Below are 22,405 nucleotides of genomic sequence, written 5' to 3' on the forward strand. Positions count from 1 at the left end.
TCGGAAGATGTGGGGAGGGGACACTAGGGCGGGAGGAAGGGGCATTCCAGCAACAGGGGCGAGGGGTGGGCAGGGGGCGGTCCCGCGGCTCCTGCGTCAGTGGGGCTCCTGTTCTCGCACCTTCCTTGACGTCAAACCTCAATGAGAGCCGCGAGGCTGCATTCCCCCGGGATGTCTACGTGGGCTCAGTGGTGATGCGGGACGGGGGACCTGCGAGTGACGCTCCCGCTCTGCTTTTCCTCCCGCACAGGCGGGAGAGACGGCGACTCCTATTTCTGGCTCCGCGGGCGGCGGGCAGCGGCTGCTGTCTGGCCGACCTTGGGGTCCGGACGCCGCGGTAGAACCGAAGTAGAAGGGAGCGCAGTTCCCCAGGTCCTGAGCCTTCACCCCAGGCCGGGAAGGAATTGGGGAATCTTTCACCGAGGTGAGAACGGCTGCGGGGCGGAGTGGGGGCGGAGCGGGCGCGGGCCGGGCGGAGCCGGGCGACACCGGCGGGCTCGGGCCGGGCGCCTTCTTCCTCTCGACGGACGCGCAGACGGCTCGCCAGTCTCCGGCGCCTACCGCGCAGGTCCTCGGCTTCCCCTCGCCCCGAGTTCCCTTCTGCCCCTCCTGCGGGAGCCGGGCCGGCATCTCCGGGCCGGGATCCAGGGGGCCTGGGTCGTGGGTGGAGGTGGCGAGCTGGCTGCCTTGCGCTTCTGTCGGGGGCCCTGGATCAGAGGGGCTCCGGGACGAGGCCTGAGAGTGGGGCTGGGGAGGGGCTACCTGTGGAGGTCGGATTTAGGGCTTTGTGCCCGCGGGGAAGTGCAGAGGCGCCTGTAGAGCCGAGACCCGGAGCCACCTGTCCACAGATGCCAGTGTCCACTCTCTCTTAGTGTCCCGCGTTGTGTGCAACTGTCCCCAAATCTAGGCCTTCAGCGGCCTCTGGCGATCAGAATTTGCTTTGAAAACGTTAGATTTTTGTGTTAATGATCGTTTTACTATTACCGTGCAACGGTTGTGTAAATCTGGCCAGATCACGGCGTCATTTTCACGAGCTCCTAAGGCCCTTTCCAGTTCCTAACATGATTCTGGCAGCGCGTGGAAGAGATACCAGCTCTCATGGAACGAAAACACTTTTTTTTGCCCCCTCAAATTGAAATTTTGTGTACTTTTTTTTTTTTTTGCAGGAATTATGTACTATCAGGGAGGGAAAAACGTTGAAAAAAGCTATAAAACCCTTATTCTCAAAAGAGAGTCACTATTAACTGTTTGAGACACAAAACATATATTCGTGTTACATGAATGGGTTGCTAATATGATGTTTTTTAATACAAGAAAGACTTTTCCTATATTAATGTGTGAACATCTTTCTACTGCCTTCCCAAATTGCACTGATTTGGACCCAAAGCCTGAACAGCAAAAATTTTCTTCTTCAATCTTGACCAGTGACTAACCTTAGTAGAGAAACTATTAAAAAGCTTAATAAATGTCACTGCAGTGGCCAAGATGTTGGATGGAAATAAACTGAATTCAGAGTACCAGTCATTTTCTATAAAATATTGTTAGCTTTGTTTAATCACTTGAGATAATGTTTTTTAAAATGGCAGCTTTCAAACCATTAGTGAATTGTGAAATGAATTTAGTAGATCATAACTACTAAATTAATTTCATAAGCCAAAATAAGATAACATAGAAATACCAGAGCTCATTACATGTAATGAAGGTATTGTTTTGTTAAGCTGTTCTAATGTGTGTGTGGTGTGTACATATGTGTTTACATATACTGGGTTATGATATAAAATGTGTTGCTTCCCGTGTGCCATGCTAATTAAATTTGGAAATCACTAATCCAAGGTCCTGTCAGCACTCATCTCTGAATGGGAGGGGAAAAAAATGAAAAAGAAAAAAGAATGGGCGAAATGATGCAATTAAGATTAACAGTAGTTTTACTCTTTTCTTTGGTCTATGTGACCTTGTGTTTTGTAGCACATTAGATTCTTAATTACGTGTTTTCACGTAATATTAAAACAATCAATTAGCATTCCTGAAAATACAGAGAGAAAGCCTTTGAAAGAAGTTCACAGATTAAGAGCACATAAACTGCTCAGATTGACAGAGTCATTTCGGAGCTACACTGGTTATTGGTGAGTGACTGGAATAAGATAGTGCTTCTCTCTGAACTTCCTGATTTGTAATGTGGGAGTTATTGGAACACCAACCTTTTAAGGGTGTTTGATATTCACATGCAGTAATGCATGTGAAACTTGATTTAGTGCCTGGAACATATTTGATTAAGTATTCACTAGAAGTTATCTATTAAGACTGAGTGAAGTTATCCAGGATAATTCTTGTCATCAGAGGTAAACCTCTATAAGGCAGATAATGCAAAAAAGTGGGAAATTGAAAATTAGTTAATAATGTTATAAAGAAAGGTACCCTGAATTAAGATGGTCTTTTAATATCATTTGGTCATTATTTTGTGATTGCTCCCCTATTGTTTTCCTATTGCTAGAAAAATATTTTAGATTTTCTTATTCAGTAGACCAAATGCCCTTGATAGCTCAGTTGGTAAAGAATCCGCCCACAATGCAGGAGACCCCTGTTCAATTCCTGGGTCAGGAAGATCCCCTGGAGAAGGGATAGGCTACTCACTCCAGTATTCTTGGACTTACCTTGTGGCTTAGCTGGTAAAGAATCCAAATGCCTTGCGTGAGACCTGGGTTTGATCCCTGAGTTGGGAAGATCCCCTGGAGAAGGGAAAGGCTACCCACTCCAGTATTCTGGCCTGGAGAATTCATGGACTCTGTGGTCCACGGGGTCGAAAAGAGTCGGTCGAGACTTTCACTTATTAATTTATTTATTTTGGCCCCTCTGTAGGGCATGTAGGATCTTACTTTTGTTACCAGGGATCAAACCTGTGCCTCCTGCATTGAGAGCGCAGAGTCTTAACCACTGGACCATCAGAAAAAGTCCCAGTCTTTCCTTATTTGCTGTTGAGCTGATGTCTCTGTTGTCGGGCAATTGAAAAATATTTCTCACAGGGATTCTGGATTTGGTTCTTATTCAGTGTCACAGCTTGAGAAACTTACATGCTTCTAACTCAAGGCATTTCAGCAATGTGTTTATTTATCTCTGCAGTAGGTACAGATCTTAGATATGCAAGAAATAGTTCTGGGGAAAAAAAAAAAGCACAACTTTACTTCTGTTTTGAGTTAGTTCTGCTGGTTATCTCAAGCACTTCAGAGATCTCTATTCCCTGCCCCAGATTGTTTTTTGCAGTTTTAAATATTACATAAATCAATGAAAAAAGAGTGTAAGCACTGTCATTTTTTTGTAGCATTGTTATTTTTATGAAAAATAAATGCTTTGGCCTCAAAAAAAGGCTGTTGCAAAAGTACTTAATTGGGTATCACAACTGTAAAAGGTTTGGGAAATTCTTAAGCATTAATCGTTATAGTGCTTTCGGTTTTGAAAATGTCTTTAAGTTCTTATTCTGTTTTAGAGGAACCAAAATGGAAATGTTACCGAACCGAACTTGGGTCTGCTCGCCTGCTGCACAGCAAAGCCAGTCTACTGACACCAGGTTGTAAAGGAAAGTACAGCGTTTATTTGCAGGGTGCCAACCAAGGAAAAAAGGCAATTCGTGTTCAAAAGAACCAAACTCCCTGATGACTTTCAGGAAGTGTCTTTTAAGGACAACATTTGGGATGAGGGTTGATGGACTTTTTTCTGATTGGTTTGTGGTGAGATAATTGGGTGATGGCTCAGAACTTTTAATCATTAACCTTCTGGTTCCAGCCAGTCTACCTGCTTTCAGTCTACTTACTTTCAGCATGTAGTCAGCTACACCCATCCCTGGCCTGGGTATGGGAGGGCTCTTAGTTTCTGCAAAAAAAAAAAAAAAAGCTGGAAGTTATGCTTCAGATTATTATACACACACACACACACACACACACACCCCCCCTACGATTGTTTTATCACTGAAATATTGTTTAAGCTATACTTAGTTTTCTTGACTAACTGCTTTTCCTTTGTTTCTGCATTCTCACTTCCCTCTTTGCTTTTTGGAACTCAGGGAAGGTCTAGGAGACTAAAGCCTTTTTCTACAAACAAGAAATTGGAGACATGGAGAGGCTTTTGCACCTGGGAGGGCCCCTCAGGGTCCTGCTGGGTCTCAGGACCCCCCTTTTCTTTGATACTTACTTCAATCCTAAAGGGAGCAGGGGTGGGATAAGAAAGGGAATAAAGTTTTGGATAGAGAGGTTAATTATAAAAGTCATCTGAGGAACTCAGTTTTAGGGGGACTTGGTTTCAGAAACTCCTTGAGGGTAAATCAAATGTGTTTATGAAAATATGAAAAAAGACTCGGAACTCAAGCTGACTTGTCCACAAAGAGACCTCAGTGAAGCAAAAAAGCCCATCTTGATCTTAAATCAAGCGTGTATTAATTTGTATGTTTTAAGTTGGATAAAATATTAAGGTTATATATGTATGTATTTTACAAATCATCTTATTGACTAATTTTTAAAAAGTTAACTCACCAACTGCTGGGTCTTTTCTTGTTAGGCAAGAGGACTTTTATCTTACACTGATAAAATGAAATAGTATATAGTCTAAATATTCTGTTTTAGAATTATATATATTATCATACAGAGGTATTCATCATCTATGGTTAAAAGAGAGGAGACTATAAAATAGAATGGGTAGTATCATTCCATTTTTGTAAAAACATGTTTGGAACAAGATTATATGGCAAATTGAATGGTGGGTAGTGGGATTATGGCTGATTCCTATGCTTTTTCTTTCTTAATTTTTATAATTGTGCTATAATTTTCTTTTACTTTCATAATAAATAAGTCAATAAATCTCATAATAAAATTAATAAAAGTCATTTCTTAAAAAAAGTTAATGTGTGTTTTCCTAATTTATAAGCATAAATGGGACTAAGTCTTTGCTTTAAGGGATACTGACTCTTTGAACTTAAATGTTTTGGGTATTAACTAATTCTTCAATATTCTAGGAAATGGTGCTGAATAGTTTAAAGCTATATTCCTAATCCTGTGAAAAACATCTTGAGTAGGGAAGAACTGTTTTTCTAGAATTTTCTTAAAGCACTCTCTGAATATACTGCTTTTCAAAAAATTTATATGCTGCCTAAAGATATGGTCTAAATCAGGGGTCCCCAAACTTTTTGGCACCCGGGACAGGTTTCGTGGAAGACAGTTTTTCCACAGACAAAGAAGGGGGTGAGGGAGATGGTTTTGGGATGATTCAAGCACACTGCGTTTATTGTGCACTGATTTCTTTCTTTGATTATTGCATCAACTCCACCTCAAATCATCAGGCATTAGGTCCCAGAGTTTGGGGATCCCTGGTCTAAATCTTCGGTCTGCTTTTAAATCCTATTATGTCAAACTTCAGTCTACTTTTCTTGCTCTAATGCCCCTTAAATTCTTAAGTGAAAACGTAGCTCCAGCTGAACTTGTCGACTTACCATCTCCAAAGGTACCTCGTGCTTTCTTGCTTTTGTACTTTTACCTCTGTGATACTTGGAATATCTTTTCCTGACAATTGTGTCAGCAAATTCTGTGCGGTTCCCAGTGTCCAGTTATAAAATCGTATCTGCTGTGATATCCTGGTTCCTACAGCTAAAACTGAAATTTGCAACTAAACCCATTTGCACGTATTATTTGTGCCTAGACATTTCTCAGATACCACCTCATATTTTTATATTTATTTCCCAGTTCCATTTAAACTTATTACGAGCAAGAAAGCTTGTCTTATATTTCCTTCTACCCCTTCATGCTCCTAGCATGGAGCTTTAACCAGGGTAGGAGCTAAATGTTTATTTCTTGATCAGACAATGGTGTCAGGTGTTGAGTCCAAGTGTTGGAATTTTTTTGCTAACCAGTGATTCTGGATAAGGGATTGGGGGAGGGGGGGGTCAACACTTAGCTCACAACAATGTGGAGGAATAAAACATTGATAATTTGGCTGAATTGTCAATTGATATAGATAGCTGATAGGGAATTGACAGTATTTTTTTAAAAAACTAAAACTAACACAAGAGCTAAGTGTTGGCGTGGTTAGTACAAGACCCAAACTTAAATTTCACATAAATATTTCTTTGAAAAGTTTCTCATAAAGTTCGTTTTGGGTTTGATGGCGTCTTTGTTCTTAACCCTACCAGAGGCACAGTTGTGCCTTGCGTTCTTACAGCTACTGTTCCCAGAACCCAGAGATCTGACGTATTTGACGGTGGGTTCAGTGAACCATCAGAGTTGCTCTGTTCCAGAACGTCTTAAGAGGTCATGTGGGATTCAGTGAGTCATAGTATATAAAGTGCTTTGTGTTCAAAAGTTAATTTTCTTCTGTTATTGAATACATAATTGTGTCACTTTTCAAATTTAAATTGTGACTTCAAGGTGTTTATTTAGTTAATGGTAGACACTTAGAGGGCTTATCTTTTTTTTTTTTGTTAAACAGTTTTATTTTGATTTATAGATGTTTGCCAGGACTAAATATAGCTGATGAAATATCTGATCTTTTCTGCTCAAGGTAAATGATTTGTTACTTTATAAAAATACCAGGTACCAATAGAATTCAGAGTTTGTATAAAAAGAGCCATTTGGTCATTTAATATTATCCCAGGCCCCAAAGAAATGGTACCTTTAAGGATTTTGTTACTACATGAAAAATGACATGTTATTGGTTCAACCTATATCAGAATCATCTTGGAATGTTTTAAATTTGTGTAATATGCATGTGCCTGCTTCCTACTAGGGGATTTTGGTTCCATGTTTTTGGGGTCCTAGCATGTGAATTTTTCAAAATGCCAATGGGTGCTTTTGGTTTATTGTAGGTCTGTTTCATTGTGGCATATATATGGCACTAGAGATAATGGAAATGGCAGGTAATAATGCCTTGGGAGTTACCATAAGGGTTAAAGATAAAATTTAAATTTTGCGCGCATGTGTGTGACATGGTAGACTCATACTTTCATTTTGCCTTTTATTCAATGAATGTTTTAATTATATTTTAAATAAAGCACTAAAAATTTTATTTAACTATCTTCAGAGTTTAGGTTTAAACTCTATAGAGTTATCTCAGCCTGAAAATTGCCATATCTGTGAATGCAACTTAAAATTTCTTTCATTTTGTTGCTTCAGGTTAATAAGTAAAGGAAATTAAAGGAAAAAAGATCAAATTTTAAGTAAATAATTTCTTTAATATTCTTTATTTCAGAGGCTGATTTAATTGGTTTATTTTCCTTATAAGTGAGACGTCAGACACTATCAAAGTTTCTCATAATAAAAAGTAATGGGTAAGTGAATGTTATGATCGAATTTTGATTTAATGAAGCTTTGTTATTCTCATTGGTTTTAAGGTTGTGATTTCAATGTTTGAACACTGATTTTAGTGAATAGACTTTTTCTGTTGCACACAAGCTTATCAGAAATAATATTACAGAGTCATTCTCTTTATATTTTTTGACAGTAAAGAGTGTTTAAAATAATTAGAATTAAAATCTTAATGAAATTATTTCTTAAAAATCCTATTTTCACTTTCACAAAACAGCAAAAAGCTACATTGTATTGGATTTATTACTTAAATTTGTCACATTTTGTATAAATGAGTATGTAAATAAATTTTAAAAATTCTAAATTCTAGGCTCTATTCTCAGATTTACTAAATCAGAATTTTGGAGGATGATTTTTATATTCAGCCTGGCTTGGAAATCACTATATTATGAAGTGTTGAAGGATTATAGTTTTGGGCTTGAGGGTTGAACCTTGGAAACTCTTCTTTATTTGTTTAATAAATAAACTGTTCCTGTTTAACAAATCAACTATTCCTGTGTCTCTTACTGTTTCTCATTAAGAGAAATTTTTGTTGGATTTCCACTAGTTGGAAAAAAATCTTCATGTTTGGTTTATGTAATTGTCAGAAGAGAAATATCTTTTGCTTCAGAAGCTATATTGGTTGCTATTTTGTTTTTTAGCAACTTCGTTGGATAAATTACTTTAAAATCTTCCTCTTTGTGGATTAAGCAGAAAATAAATGTGGTATCTTTACTCTCATGATAGAGAATAAGATGTTATATATGACACTGAGTGTTCACATGATCTGGGATTTTGTGTAGAAGCATGATGGAAAAATTAATGAGCTTCATTAGAGTATAGTAAGTATACTATAGTAACAATTTAGGAATAGTAATTTTTCTTTAAAAATTGAGTACTGTATTCAATACTGAACCACTTCCCAATAATTCTTAACAACTTACCAGGAAATCAGTAAAAATGTAGTCATCTAGGCTTCAAATATTGGCAACACACTATTCTTTTAGAAGATGCATAGGTCTCAGTGAAAGACAAATACTGTATGATATCTCATATATCCGCATACATGAGGAATCTAAAAAATAAACTAGTGAATATAGCAGAAAAGAAACAGACTAGCAGATACAGAGAAGAAACTAGTGGTTACCAGGTGGAAAGGGAAGAAATGAGGGACAAGATAAATGCAGAGAATTAAGAGGTACAAAGAATTGTATATAAAATAGGGAAGCTACATGGATATGTAGTACAACACACAGAATATAGCCAATATTTTATAACAACTATGAATGGAATATAGCCTTTAAAAATTGTGAATTGTGCTGTGTTGCACACCTGAGACATATATTGTGCATCAAATATTCCTCAATTTAAAAAAAAGAAGAAAGGTCTCAGTTAACTGCAGGCTCACTGATTGGTTTGGTAGCACATGGTAGCCCTTTCTATTCTCATAATTATTAGAAATACTAGTGAGTAGGACTCAAGAATGAAGTTCTCTTCTATGGTGTTATCATGGCTATCTTCTTCATGGTAGTAAGGAATTATTGTGTTTTTGTCATTTTTCTTTTCTTACAGTTTGAGTATTCAAGGACAATAGCCATCTGACTTTGGTTTTTCAACATGCAGAACAGATCAGGATATTGCAGTTTTTGTTGTGTATTCTATAATAACCTGGAGCAGGTGAGAAGATCCTATTACTATGGTTATACCACAAAGGACCTACTCATAACTTTCGCTTCTTTTACACAATCAAATTCATTTAACAGACCATATTGAGAATCTACTAATGAGGAGATGTGGCTTGTAGGGATATGGCTGTGAACAAAAGCAGTTTCTTTTATTCATGAAGCTTACAGTTTGATGCACTAAGACAGAAAATAAGTAGTCACATAAATTTAGTACATGGTGTGTCAGACTGTGATAAATGATATGAGGAAAATAAAATAGGGAAGAAGGTGCGGTTTTAGATTGAGTGGCCAGGTGAGGTTACAGAAATGACATTTGAGCTGAGATTTGAATGCAATGTGGGGATCAGGCTTGCTTATATCTTGGGGGGCAGAATTTATAGGTTAGAGGGACAGGATAGCAAGGATAGAGACCCTGAGGCAGAAGGGTGGGATTACATTTCTGATAATAATTTGAAAGTCTCTTAAGTTGATAATGCCTTTAATACACCTAACTTACTGAATTCCCTGGTGGCTCAGACGGTAAAGCGTCTGTCTACAATGCGGGAGACCCAGGTTCGAGCCCTGGGTTGGGAAGATCCCCTGGAGAAGGAAATGGCAATCCACTCCAGTACTATTGCCTGGAAAATCCCATGGACAGAGGAGCCTGGTAGGCTACAGTCTATGGGGTCGCAAAGAGTTGGACACGACTGAGTGACTTCACTCAACCTACTGAATATCACAGCTTACCTAGCCTACCCTAAAAGTACTTGGAATACTTACATCAGTCTACAGTTGAGCAAAATCATTTAATGCAAAGCCTGTTTTATAATGATTGGGTAACATGTAATTTATTGAATACTGTACTGAAAGTGAAAAACAGAATGGTTGTATGGGTCATTTACCCTCCCGAGAGACTGGTCTCCCTTTGCCTTTGAATCCCCTCCCCTAAGCACAGGTACAAACCACTTGCTTGTTTTTCTTCCCTTCGTACCCTTCCTACCCTTCCTGTGTATCTTTCTTACAGCCATGGTTGTGCAGGAGTCCTTTTACTCATTTCCAGTTAGTTTTCAGGAAGAATTGTTTCACATGTAGATGTATTTTTGATATGTTCATGGGGAGAAGTGAGCTGCATGTCCTCTAATATTCTGCATTGATTTGCGCTCCCCTTAAATGGTTTTCAGATGAGTATTTTAGAATTGCTTTATATAAAGGGTATATCAATTTATACTTTTACCAGGAGTATGATGAATCTATATTGTGATGCTCTCACTGCTAATGAGTATTACCCATTAGTATGTTTACCCATTAGAATATTTAGAAACATTCATTTTCTTTTTATTTCCCAGCATCTATCCAGTGACTATCACAGATCCTTGATCACACAGAAAAGACGACGGATGGGTGCTGCTAGTTTGATGGAACGTTTCTTGCAGGATGTACTGCAGCACCACCCGTGTCGTTATCAGGAAAGCAGGTAGAGTAACTGAGTGAAATAATATTAGTATATTCATGTGTGCCAAGTTGCTTCATTTGTGTCCAACTCTGCGCGACCCTGTGGACTGTAGCCCCACCAGCCTCCTCTGTCCGTGGGATTCTCCAGGCAAGAATACTGGAGAGGGGTGCCATGCCCCTCTCTAGGGAATATTAGTACGTAGTTATATATTACAGTGGATGTTTGTGTTAACATCCTAATATTTCCTAAAGTGAATCTTTGAATCAGGGAATATACCGTGAACCTTTATCTAGTAACTTATCCTTGCAGTTGTTTAAACATTTTTCCTAAGTTAAGTAAAAAAAATCTCACTCTAAAAGATATGGACTATACTATGCTTTTTCTAAAGAAAAGTCAGGCCAGTAAATATGTATCATCAAGGATGCCACAGGATTAAGCAGGGTAAAAAGGTGGGAACAAACATAACTTTAACAAGATTAGTAACCAAAAGTTGGTGATAGTAGCTAAGTAAGGATAGTCAAGGTAAAAATTTATTCCACATTAATGGAACTATTTGCTAACTCTGTGCTACTCTGTAAAACGGAATTGATTATTTTTATAATTTGTCAGTATCTTGATAGCTTACTCTTTTATTAATACATTTTGCTTGTTTTAATAAAAAATCTTTTGATAACATTTTAAAAAGTTAATGTCCTATGTTGAAGAAGAACTTTGGTAGAAAATCAGATTATGTACTTGGATGAGTTTGCTGCTACAGCTGTTAAGGTAAAGCAACATAGATCATTAGCACACCTGTACAGTATTAGTTGACTTTAGTCCTAGCAGCAGAATAAAGGGTAAACTTCTTGCACACTTTGCAAGTCACCAACCTAAAACTTAGCAAATGACGAAAAAGTTATGATGGGGAAAAGTTAGGAAAAAATATTTGTTTTCTTAGCTGGTGGAAAGATGGAATTAACCTATCTTGAGGTCAGTATAAATTACCAGTTTATAGTGTATATAAAAAATGCTTCAACAAACATATTTGTACATCCAGCTCTTTCTGTGGGGTAGACTTCTAGACTGTGAACTTTTGGGCTAAAGTTTATGGACATTAAAATAGTTTTTATTTTTTAACTTTTCATTTTAGAATAATTTCAGACTTAAAAAATTTAGTTGCGAACTGGTACAAGGGATTTTTCTTGTGTAATGTTCACCTAGCTTCCCCAAATGTTAAGTCTAAAATAACCACAGTGGACTTCCCTAGTGATAGTGGATAGGAATCTGCCTGCCAGTGCAAGGGTCACGGGTTTGATCCTTGGTCCGGGAAGATTCCGCATGCCATGGAGCAACTAATCCTGTGTGCCACAACTAGAGCCTATGAGCCGCAACTACTGAAGCCCGCGGGTCTAGAGTCTGTGCTCTACCACAAGACAAGCCAGTGCAGTGAGAAGCCCGTGCCCCTCAAGGAGTAGCCTGTTCCCTGAAACTAGAGAAAGGCTGCACACTAGCCAGGAAGACCCAGTGCAGCCAAAAATAAGCAAGAAAAATAAAATAACCACAGTATAGTGATCAAATCCATGAAATCACCATGATACCACACTACTTATAGAACTCATTCAGATTTTGTCAGTTGTGTTTACTAATGTCCTGTTTTGGGGACCAACATTCCATCCAGGACCACTCAGTGCATTGAATTGTCACGTTTCTGTACTTTCCCATAATCTTGAGTTGCTCCTTAGTCTGTCTCTGCTTTTAAGACCTTGACACTTTTTAGAAGAGTACTGACTGGCCGGTTATTTTGTAGGATGTTTTCTAAATTTGAGTATGCTTGATGTCTTTTTATTTTGTTGATGATGTCCTTTGTTGTGCAAAAGTTTTAAAGTTTAATTAGGTCCTGTTCATTAATTTTTGCTTTTATTTCCATTGCTCTATGAGATGGATCCAAAAAAATATTGCTGTGATTTATGTCAGTGTTTTGCCTATGTTTTCCTCTAGGAGTTTTATAGTATCTGGTCTTACATTTAGGGTTTTAATCCATTTTGAGTATATTTTCGTATATGGTGTTAAGAGAAAGTTTTAATTTCATTCTTTTTCATGTAGCTAGCTATTCAGTTTTCCAAGCATCACTTATTAAAGAGACTGTCTTGCCTCCTATGTCATAGATTTGGGCTTCCCTGGTGGCTCAGATGGTAAAGAATCTGCCTGCAGTGCAGAAGACCCAGGTTCGATCCCTGTGTTGGGAAGATCCCCTGGAGAAGGGAATGGCAACCCACTCCAATATTCTTGCCTGGAGAATTCCATGGACAGAGGAACCTGGCCGGCTACAGTCCATGGGGTCCCAAAGAGTCAGACACAACTGGGTGACTTCCACTTGTCATAGATTGAGCATAAGTGTGTAGGTTTGTTTCTGAACACTGTTCTGTTTCATTGATCTATGTATCTATTTTTGTGCCAGAACAATACTGTATAGATGACTGTAGCCTGAAGTCAGGAAGCATGATTCCTCTAGCTCTGTTCTTTCTCAAGATTGTTCTGGCTGTTGAGAGTCTTCTGTGTTTCCATACAACTTTTAAAATTATTTGTTCTAGTTCTGTGAAGAAAACCTTTAGTGTTTAGATAAGGATTACAGTGACTCTGTAGATTGCCTTGGTAGTATGTTCATTTTAACATTGATTCTTCCAGGAACGCAGTGTATCTTTCCATCTGTTTGTACCTCTGTCAGTTTCTTTCATCAGTGTCTTATAGTTTTCTGAGTACAGATCTTTTGTTTTCTTAGGTAGGTGTATTCCTAGGTATTTAATTCTTTTTTGATGTGGTGGTAGATGGGATTGTTACTTTAACTTTTCTGATAGTTTGTTGTTAGTGTATGCAGTAGATTTCTGTATACTAATTTGTATCCTGCAACTTTATCAATTCATTGATGAGTGCTAATTTTTTTTGGTGGTATCTTTAAGATTTTCTATGTATAGTATTATGTCATCTGCAAACAATGACAGTTTTACTTCTTCCTTTGCATTTTGGATTCCTTTTGTTTCTTTTTCTTCTCTAGATTCTGTGACTAAGACTTCTAAAACTGTTCAATAAAAATGGTGAGAGTGGGCATCCTTGTCTTGTTCATCCTTTTCTTGTCTTAGAGGAAATGCTTTAGACTTTTCACTGTTGAGTATGATGTTAGCTGTGGATTTGTCATAAATAGCCTATTTTGTTGAGATATCTTCCCTTTATGCCCTCTTGCTGGAGAGTTTTTTTGAAATCATAAATAGATGTTGAATTTTGTCAAAAGCTTTTTCTGCATCTACTGAGATCATCATATGGTTTTTATTCTTCAGTTTGTTGATGTGGTATACCACAGTGATTGATTCTGCAGATATTAAAAAATCCTTACATCCTTGGGGTAAATCCCACTTGATCATGGTGTGTGATCCATTAATGAATTGTTGGATTTGATTTGCTAATATTTTGTTGAGCATTTTTATGTCTATGTATCAATATAAGTGATACTGACCTGTAATTTTTTTTGTGTGTGTGATATCTTTGTTTGGTATAGCATCAGGGTGATGCTGGTTTCATAGAATCCTTTGGGATTTTCAACTTGTTTGATTTTATGATTCTACCTTCCTTTCTGTCCTTAGCCAAATGTTACAAAATTAATTTATTTTGAAACTCTCTGTTGTAGGAATCTGGCCCAGGATAGAAAGAACATAGAATTTATTATGCATTGAAAAATCTTAAACGGATGTCAAAATATTTTAATGGAATTTTCCCCCTTATTTTTTAGATCAATGCAAAATGAGAGACTTCATATGACTACTGTGTCACCTTCAGAAGTGGTTCCTAATGATGATTTTAGTCCTGAAATAAAGACTGAGGATGCTGCTGGAGTCAGAGAAGAGATATCTACCAAGGCATCTGAACCCATTGAAAAGGTGTATTCTAGGCCTCAGGAATATATGCATAGTGTTTCAGATCGACCATCAGTTATTCAAAAACTGGAAAAAGGACAACAGCATCCCTTGGAGTTCATTCATAAAATTGGGAGCAGTGTGAAAGAGTTTAATCCAGTTGGTATTAGTCACAGTACAAATAATAGACAAAGTGTAATATGTTCGTCAGTGATTTCTAATGCTCCTGTTAGTTGTTCACCTGAAAGTTCTCATGAAAGACCAGTTACAACTGACACTACTTCTGGTTTGTCACTTGGAGTCCATTTGGATTTAGTTAACAAATGTGACCCAAACAAAGCTGACAAATACCTTAAACAGCTAAACAAGGGCTCTAGAAACCCTATGCTACCATCCCATCCAGAAACTTCTTCAATTCCATATCAGAAACCTAAAGAGTTAAACAGAAAGTCTTTATGTGTAAACTCAGATAAGTTGACCTTACGGGAAGATGTAAATTCTCAGACTAAAGCTTTGTCAACTGACTTTAAAGTCCATGAATTTGTGAGTACTGAAAACTCTTTAAAATTGGAATCTCTTTCTAAATTTGCAGTGAATCCAGTAGTCAACCTGAGTAAAACTGACATGCCTTCTAATAAAGGAATCTTTGAAGATGACATTCCAAAGCACCATGAGAAATTCTTTCCTAATATGGATCATAACCAGGAAGGAAAGCATTTGGTTTTTAACAAGTCAGCCTTTTGGGAACAGAAGATCGAAGTGAGTTCTGAAATGAAGTTTGCTGGTGGCTCTCCTCAGTCAGCATCTGATCACTGTGAAGAGGCTGAACCAGACCTTGGCAAGGGGGAGCAAACTGACCAAGATAAGAACTGTGAATCAAGAGATTCTGCAGTAAGTTTTGATGGCAGTTCCTCTTTTTATTCACTGATGGACCAATCCAAAGTGACTGTTGAAGAAATAAACCTTTCAAAGGAAGTACATACTGATTTGCAATATAAGAATAATACATCTTATATTTCTGAAAGAAGCTCTGATTGTGATGACTCCTTTCAGGTGACTACCAGCAAAACTCAAGTGAAAGATGAAAGTGTTCATAAGGTAATGCATATTAGGCTGGTTGATGAAAGCTATGAATCCAGCGATTCTGAGATGAATTTTGATTGTGATGCTTCACTTCAGTCAACTGATGACTGCCGCCAACAGCCTGAGAAAGAAGTAAACCTTCCTAAGGGGGTGCTCGTTGGCTTGGTTGATATGAACTATGGATCTAGTAGCTCTGAAATAAGTGCTGATTCTGTTTTCTTGCTTCAGTCAATGCCTGGCCAATTCCCAGTGACTGTCACAGAAACAGAACTTCAGAAGAAGGTTCACATTAGCTTGGTTGATAAGAACTATGGATCGAGTTGTTCTGAAACAAGTTTTGATTGTGATGTTTCTCTTCAGTCATTCTTCGACCATCCTCACATGGCTGTCAGTGAAAGAAACCTGGAGGATAGGCCTGTCTCTCTAAAAGATAGTCATTATAAACCCAGTAGTGCTAAAGCATATCTTGATTGTGATGTCTCTCTTGAGACCTTGTCTGATGGACCTCAGAAGGATGTTGAAAATATCAATCTTTGGAAAGAAAAGAATGACCTTGTGGATATGAACTGTGAATTTCATGGTCCTGAGATAAAGTTTCATTTGATGAAAACAGATCCTCAGTTGGTGCCTGCCCAATCCCAAGTTGCAGTTAAAGAGGTAAATGCTCAGGAAGTAGCTATTGACCTGGAGAACAAGAGTATTAAGTCTAGCATTTCTAATCTCAGTTTTGATTCTCACCCTATGGGCTCTCGTGGTGAAATAAATCTGAAAGCATTAAATGTTGACATGGAAGTTAAGAGCTATGGATGTTCCAGTTGTAAGTCCACTTTTGACTCCGATTCTTCTTTTATGTCAGTTTCTGAGTATCCTGAGATGGATGTTGAAGAAATAAATAAGAAGCATGTTAACTTGGAAGATGAGAGCTTTGAATCAATTAGTTCTGAAATAACTTTTTATTCTGATAGTCCTCTTCACCCAGTAGTTGACCAATCTCAAGTAACTGTTTATGAGGAGGATCCTATTGATCTGGAAAATAAGAGTAATGAATCTCGTGTTTCTGAAATAACTTTTGATTCTGGTGTGCCTCTTCATTCAGGGACTTATCAACCTGAAGTAGCGGTGAAAGAAACATTCATTCAGAAAGAAGTGTGTACACACTTAGGAGAGAAAGATGATGCACCCACCAGTTCTGAAATAAGTTTGACTTCTTATATCCCTTTTCACTCAGTGATTAAGCAGCCAGAAGAAGCTGTTAAAAACCTAAATCCTCAAAATGAAGAGTGGCTACACTTAGAAAATAAGGGAAATGAATCTAGTGATTCTGAAATGTTTGATTATGATATTTTTCGTTCAATGACTGGACATTCTGAAGATCCTATTAAAGAAAGAAACCTTCAGAAAGGGGAGAATATACACTTAGAAAATAAGGATAATGTACCTGTTGTTTCTGAAAACAGTTTGAAATCTGGTATTCCTTTTCATTTAGTGACTGGTCATCTTTCCATAGCTATTAAAGAAATAAACCAAAAAGAAGAACATGTAAATTTAACAGATAAGAGTAATAAGTTAAAAGTTTCTGAAACAAGTTTGGATACTGATATCCCTGTTCAGTCAGTGACTCACAAACCGGAACTGATTGTGAAAGAACTAGGGCTTCAAAAAGAAAAGCATGCTAAGTTAAAAGGTCAAAGTGCTGAATATAGTGGTTCTGAAATAAGTTTAGATTCTGATTATTCAATGACGGAACCTCAAATAACTGATAAAGAAGTAAGTGTTCAGAAAGAAGAACATGTTTTTCTAGAGAACAAGAGTGATAAATACAGTAGTTCTGAAATAATTTTGGACTCTGATGTCCCTCTTCAGTCAATGAATGAAAAACCTCAGACAACTGTTTTGAAGGACGACCATGTTGACCCAAAAGATGAAAGTACTGGACCCAGAGGCTTTGAAAAAAAATTGAATACTAATAACCTTCTTCATTTAGTCATTGACCAACCTCAACTAGGCCTTTTGAAGGAAAAACATGTTCATTTGGAAGATACAAACAATGAATCTAGTTATGGTAAAATGGATTTTGATTCTGCTGACCCTCTTCAGCCATTGACCGAACAATTTCAGGAAGTGGTTGAAGAAACAAAAGTGCAGAAAGAAGAGGATATGAGCCTGAAGAATAAGGTTGATGAACCTAATGATTCTGAATTAATATATAATTCTGATGTTTCTCTTCCATCTGTGTCCAGTCAACCTAAAGTGGCTGTTAAACGAATAAACCTCAAGAATGAAAATCATGTGTACTTGAAAGATAAGAACAGGCAAGATAGTGGTTTTGCAATGAGTTTGAATTCTGATCTCACGGATCAGTCAGTAGTTGATCATCCTCAGATAACTATTTTGGAGCAAAAGCATACTGAACTAGGAGATAAGCACAATCAATCTTGTGGTTCTGAAATAAATTTTAATTCTAATGACCCCTTTCAATCAGTGGCCAACCAGCTTAGACAAACTGTTAAAGAAATAAGCCCTTGGAGGGATGAAGTTGACATGGAAGATAAGAGAGATGAACCTAAGCATTTTGAAATTGTATCTGACTCTGATGTCTGTTTTCAGTCAGTGGCTGGCCAAACTGAAGTTGTTAAGGAGGTAAACCTTCTGAAGGAGCATGTTGACTTGGAAGATAAGGTTGTCAAACCTAGTGATTCAAAAATAGACTTTGTTTCTGATGGACCTCTTCAATCTGTGGCTAATGAAGTTCAAGAGGCTGTTACAGAAATGAATCTTCTGAGGGAGGGACCTGTTCGTCTGAGTGCTAAGAGCTATGAACCTAATGATTCTGAAATCATTTTTGTTGCAAATACCCCTCTCCAGTCAGTGGTTGAGCCACACCACGATTTGGAAGAGCAACAAACCAGTTTGGAAGACAAAAGCAATGATCCTTGTGGTCCTAAGATAAATTTTGTTTCTGAATATCCTCTTCAGTCAGTGACTGGCCAGCTTCAAAGAAAAGCTGTTAAAGAAATAGGTCTTTGGGAGGAAGACCATATTTACCTGGAAGATAAGAGATACAAACTAGGTGATTTTGAAGTAAGTTATGATTCTGATGTTGACTTTGTAGCTGGTCATTCTGCTGTGGCTGTCAAAGAAATAAACTTGCAAGAGGAGGATCAGAATGACCTAGAAAATAAGAACTGTGAACTTAGTGTTTCTGAAATAAAATGTGATTCTGGTGTTCATCTTCAGTTAGGAGTTGACCAACCTCAGGTGGTTTGCAAAGAGAGAAATCTTCAGATGGAAAAGTATCTTGGCATGGAAGAGGTTAGTGAACCTAGGGATTCTGAAATAATGTGTGGTTCTGATGTTCCTCTTCAAATAGTGATAAACGAACTTGAAGAGTCAGACAGAGAAACAGATAAGATGCTGTTTATGGACCTGACGGCAAGTGATAATGACTGTGAAATGATTTCAGATTCTGATGTCCCTTTTCAGCCAGTGATTGACTCGCCTCAAAGGACTGTCAAAGAAATCAGCTGTATAAATGCAGAAAGTTTTGACCTAGATGAGAACTGTGACTCTTGTGATTCTGAACTAAGATATGTTTGTGAAGCCTCTCCTCAATCAGTGACAAACCATTCCAAAAAGGTCTTCAAAGTAGTAAAGCAGAAGCAAGACTATATTATTCTGGAAGAGACAAGCTCTGAGCCTTATGTTTCTGAACTGAGTTTTCAAATTGATTCCTCTCATCAGTCCATGACTTACCAGTCGCAAGAATCTGAAAAAAAAAAGGCAAAATACAGTGACCCCAAAGACAAGAGCTGTCAATCTAGTGGTCCTAAAAGAAACTTTGAATGGGAGGAGACTTCTCAGCCAGTAACTCGGCAACAGCAGAAGGTTGACAAAGGAGTCAGCCTTTGGGAAGATGTAGAAAATATTGGCCTAAAAGATAAGAACTGTGAATCTGGTGTTTCTGCGATGGATTGTAATGCATCTCCTGGATTGGTGATCCATCAAATGCCTGATCAAGAAAACCTTTTGAAGTTAAAACATACTGATCCAGAAAGTATGAACTGTGAAACTTGTGGTTCTGGGGTGAAGTTTCAGCGTGATCCTTCTCTCCAGTCTGGCAATGGCCGGCCTCAAGAAGCTGTTAATAAGATCAACCTATTTAAGAAGATGTCTTTTGACCAGAAAGAAACAAATCATAATAATTCCCATTCAGACTCTGTTCTTGTGGTTGATTCTATAAGGAACTTGGAAAAAGCAAAGGAGGTCATAGAAGATGATCTTCATGAACTACTTCCTGAAGACTTGCCTCCTGTCCCTCCTTCATTTGTGGGGAAAACGCGGTCTCAGATATTGAAAGAAGATGATGTGCAAATGAGTGCTCTTGTGAAGGAATTTAAGAAAGATCATTTCTACTGTTACTTTGTTAGCGACTGTGAGATGAGAAAAAGGAAAAAAAAATTTTTGAATGAAGAAAAAAAGATGACCTGGACTGACCTCAATCAGGACACCACATCAATTCAAATTCTCTCAGATTGTGATGATAAAGAGGGTGGTACTTCACATATTGATGACTTTTCAGTGGCTTTAGATAAACCTAACCATCATCCTTCAACAGAAAGGAATCATGAACAAACATGGCAAGTGGCCTCTCAAGACCAAGCTATAAAAGATAGGCATGGAACTCAAACCAATCTCACAAGTCAACGAGGGACAAAAAGAATCAGTGGACAAGAGAAAGACTCTCCAGTAAGGAAGTATTTACTTTTACAAAACAACTGGAAAACAAGAGAGAAAGTTAAAAAAAAAGAATTTCCTGAATCATGTATTGGCGTTTTGAAGCCTTTGCAATCAAATACCTTAATTTATATTCTTTCTTCAAATATTAAGTTGGAGAAAGGTGAATCCAACCGCGTCTCTAAAAGGGGGCACTGTAGTAGAAATAATTGGGATATTAACATACAGTACAAATTTAACCAGACTTCCTTTAATTGTTATGACCCATTGAATAAGCACATTGTAATTGATCCTCCTCTGAACATAGAAGTACCAGGGTCTGACAGGAATAATTGTGTTGAAATGCATGTTAGCCACTTAAATTCTAATGCAGAAGATAACGATCCTTATGTACAAAGCTCTGCTTCAGTACCTTTTATGACAGTGTCAGTAGGACATGAACTAAAGTCAGGTCAGGAGGCCAGTGAATCTTCTGTGTTTCCAGAAAAATCCAAGATTTTTAGTTCTAGTGAAATTTCGAGGGAAAGTAATTTCCAGTCAACTTTTTCAAGTCGTGATGTTGCCAAAACCTCATCAAAATCATTTAGAAAAAAGTTTTTGAAAAGTAAAAGCAAAAATCAGAGAAGGAAGGTATCAACTAATAATAAGCCAGATTTTCCCAAAAAAGGTTGTAGATCAGTTATTCCCCAGCAAAATATCAGAATTGCTTCAGAAAAACGGTCGATTTGGATTCAGAGCAAACTAAGTGATATAATTAAAAAGTATATTCCAAAATACTCTGTTTTTTTGCGTCACAAATATCAGTCCAGGAGCACTTTTGTTAGGATGCATATTAAGAAGAAAAAACCTAATGTTAGTAGGTTAAAGAAGGCAAAGAAACCAGCTAATACGCTCTCAAACACCTCAGTTCTGTCAGCAGGAGCTGAAGAGCAGTCACGAGCTATAGCAAGCTCTTCTAGGCAACGTGTGCAGACCTCTTCCAGCGTTGCACGAAGTAAGAAGAATGATAATAAAAAACACCCTAGAAGACAACAGAGAAAGCCGTGTAGACCTATCAGAACATATGATTTGAGAAGTTTGTTTTCTGGTGTACCGTATTCGGATAGAATGAAGACTCGATTCTCTAACAAATTATGAGGTAATGAAGTAAACTAAAGGTGTTTCTGTTAAGGGCTGGTTGAAGAGTCAGTGCTTCAGTTGAAAATACATTCGGCACTTGGTGTACATAGCTTTCCTAACTGGTGGAAAAAATGAACCTTCATCTATTTTGCTATAGCCTTATTTTTCAGGACTTTTAATATTCATTTAAAATTAGTGTTAGGGTGTTTTTTTTTTTTTAATGCCCTTTGTCCCTTTGTTGTGGAAGAGCTTCATCTTAATTTATATTACATAATTTAGCACAATATATATACCCTTTTCTGCCTTCAATCGTGTCCCATTTATTTTTATGATTGTGTCTCATGTCAGCAGCTTAAAATACTGCAAGGATGAATGTGGCAAACATAAAATGCTATCTTATTATTTACTTTTTAAAAATTGGAACAGATGAATATGAATCGAGTCTTCTGTGTGTTTCAAAGTAGTGTTGTCAATGTCATATTCTAACTGGGTAGTTAAAAAGAAGTTCTAATAGATTATCTCAGCTTTTGAATGGGATTAACCTAAATAATCACACACAAAATACAATTTATCTTTCTTTCAGAAGCGTTACAGAGAATGAGATTTCATTAACTTTAATCCAGTTTTAAAAAAACTGCCTGGTGATTTAAATACATAACAGACTCCTGTTTCTTTTAAACTGTATCTGCAGGCCTTCAACTTTCTTCATTGTATATATACAATATCTGTAGGTTTTTCTTTAGCATTACTAGATCTTATGGGGAAAAGGATCTTGCCAGTGTGATTATGCTTTTCTACCAGCTTGCCTGGTGGCTCAGGTGGTAAAGAATCTGCCTGCAATGCAGGAGACCCAGGCTCGATCCCTGGGTGGGGAAGATTCCCTGGAGAAGGAAATGGCAATCCACTGCAGTATTCTTTCCTGGAGAATTCCATGGACAGAGAAGCCTGGCGGGCTGCAGTCCATGGGGTCGCAAGAGTTGAACACGACTTGGCAACTAAACCACCAACACCAATAAAACTGATAACCTAAGTGTAGCCCCATTTTGCTAGTGAAAAGCTGTATTTGTACATTGGTTTGGCCTTCCTTCAACTTGCTAACTGATTTTAATAGTTCAAATGAAAGATGTCAAGATATGCAGTTTAGGTCTG

At 37.8% G+C, this 22,405-nt stretch overlaps 1 protein-coding gene across 3 annotated transcripts; it reads left to right on the forward strand.

Annotated features, from left to right (window-relative positions):
* The first annotated feature begins 153 nt into the window (after nucleotides 1-153).
* ZDBF2 (zinc finger DBF-type containing 2) lies at nucleotides 154-21,565 on the forward strand. 3 transcript variants are annotated; one of them, XM_027565360.1, is made up of 5 exons: nucleotides 154-424; nucleotides 7,225-7,303; nucleotides 8,892-8,996; nucleotides 10,330-10,457; nucleotides 14,197-21,565. In XM_027565360.1, the coding sequence occupies exons 3-5, from the start codon at nucleotides 8,937-8,939 to the stop codon at nucleotides 21,272-21,274; spliced, it is 7,266 nt and encodes a 2,421-aa protein (XP_027421161.1). In that variant the 5' UTR covers nucleotides 154-424; nucleotides 7,225-7,303; nucleotides 8,892-8,936; the 3' UTR covers nucleotides 21,275-21,565. The 3 variants fall into 3 exon arrangements, with proteins under 3 accessions (XP_027421161.1, XP_027421170.1, XP_027421177.1); XM_027565369.1 differs by lacking the exon at nucleotides 154-424 and adding an exon at nucleotides 5,216-6,892; XM_027565376.1 differs by lacking the exons at nucleotides 154-424; nucleotides 7,225-7,303; nucleotides 8,892-8,996; nucleotides 10,330-10,457 and having other exon boundaries at nucleotides 14,260-14,344; nucleotides 14,913-21,565.
* The last annotated feature ends 840 nt before the right edge of the window (nucleotides 21,566-22,405 follow it).

This window comes from Bos indicus x Bos taurus, chromosome 2, assembly GCF_003369695.1.
Source record: "Bos indicus x Bos taurus breed Angus x Brahman F1 hybrid chromosome 2, Bos_hybrid_MaternalHap_v2.0, whole genome shotgun sequence".
In the NCBI taxonomy this organism is placed as follows: domain Eukaryota; kingdom Metazoa; phylum Chordata; class Mammalia; order Artiodactyla; family Bovidae; genus Bos; species Bos indicus x Bos taurus.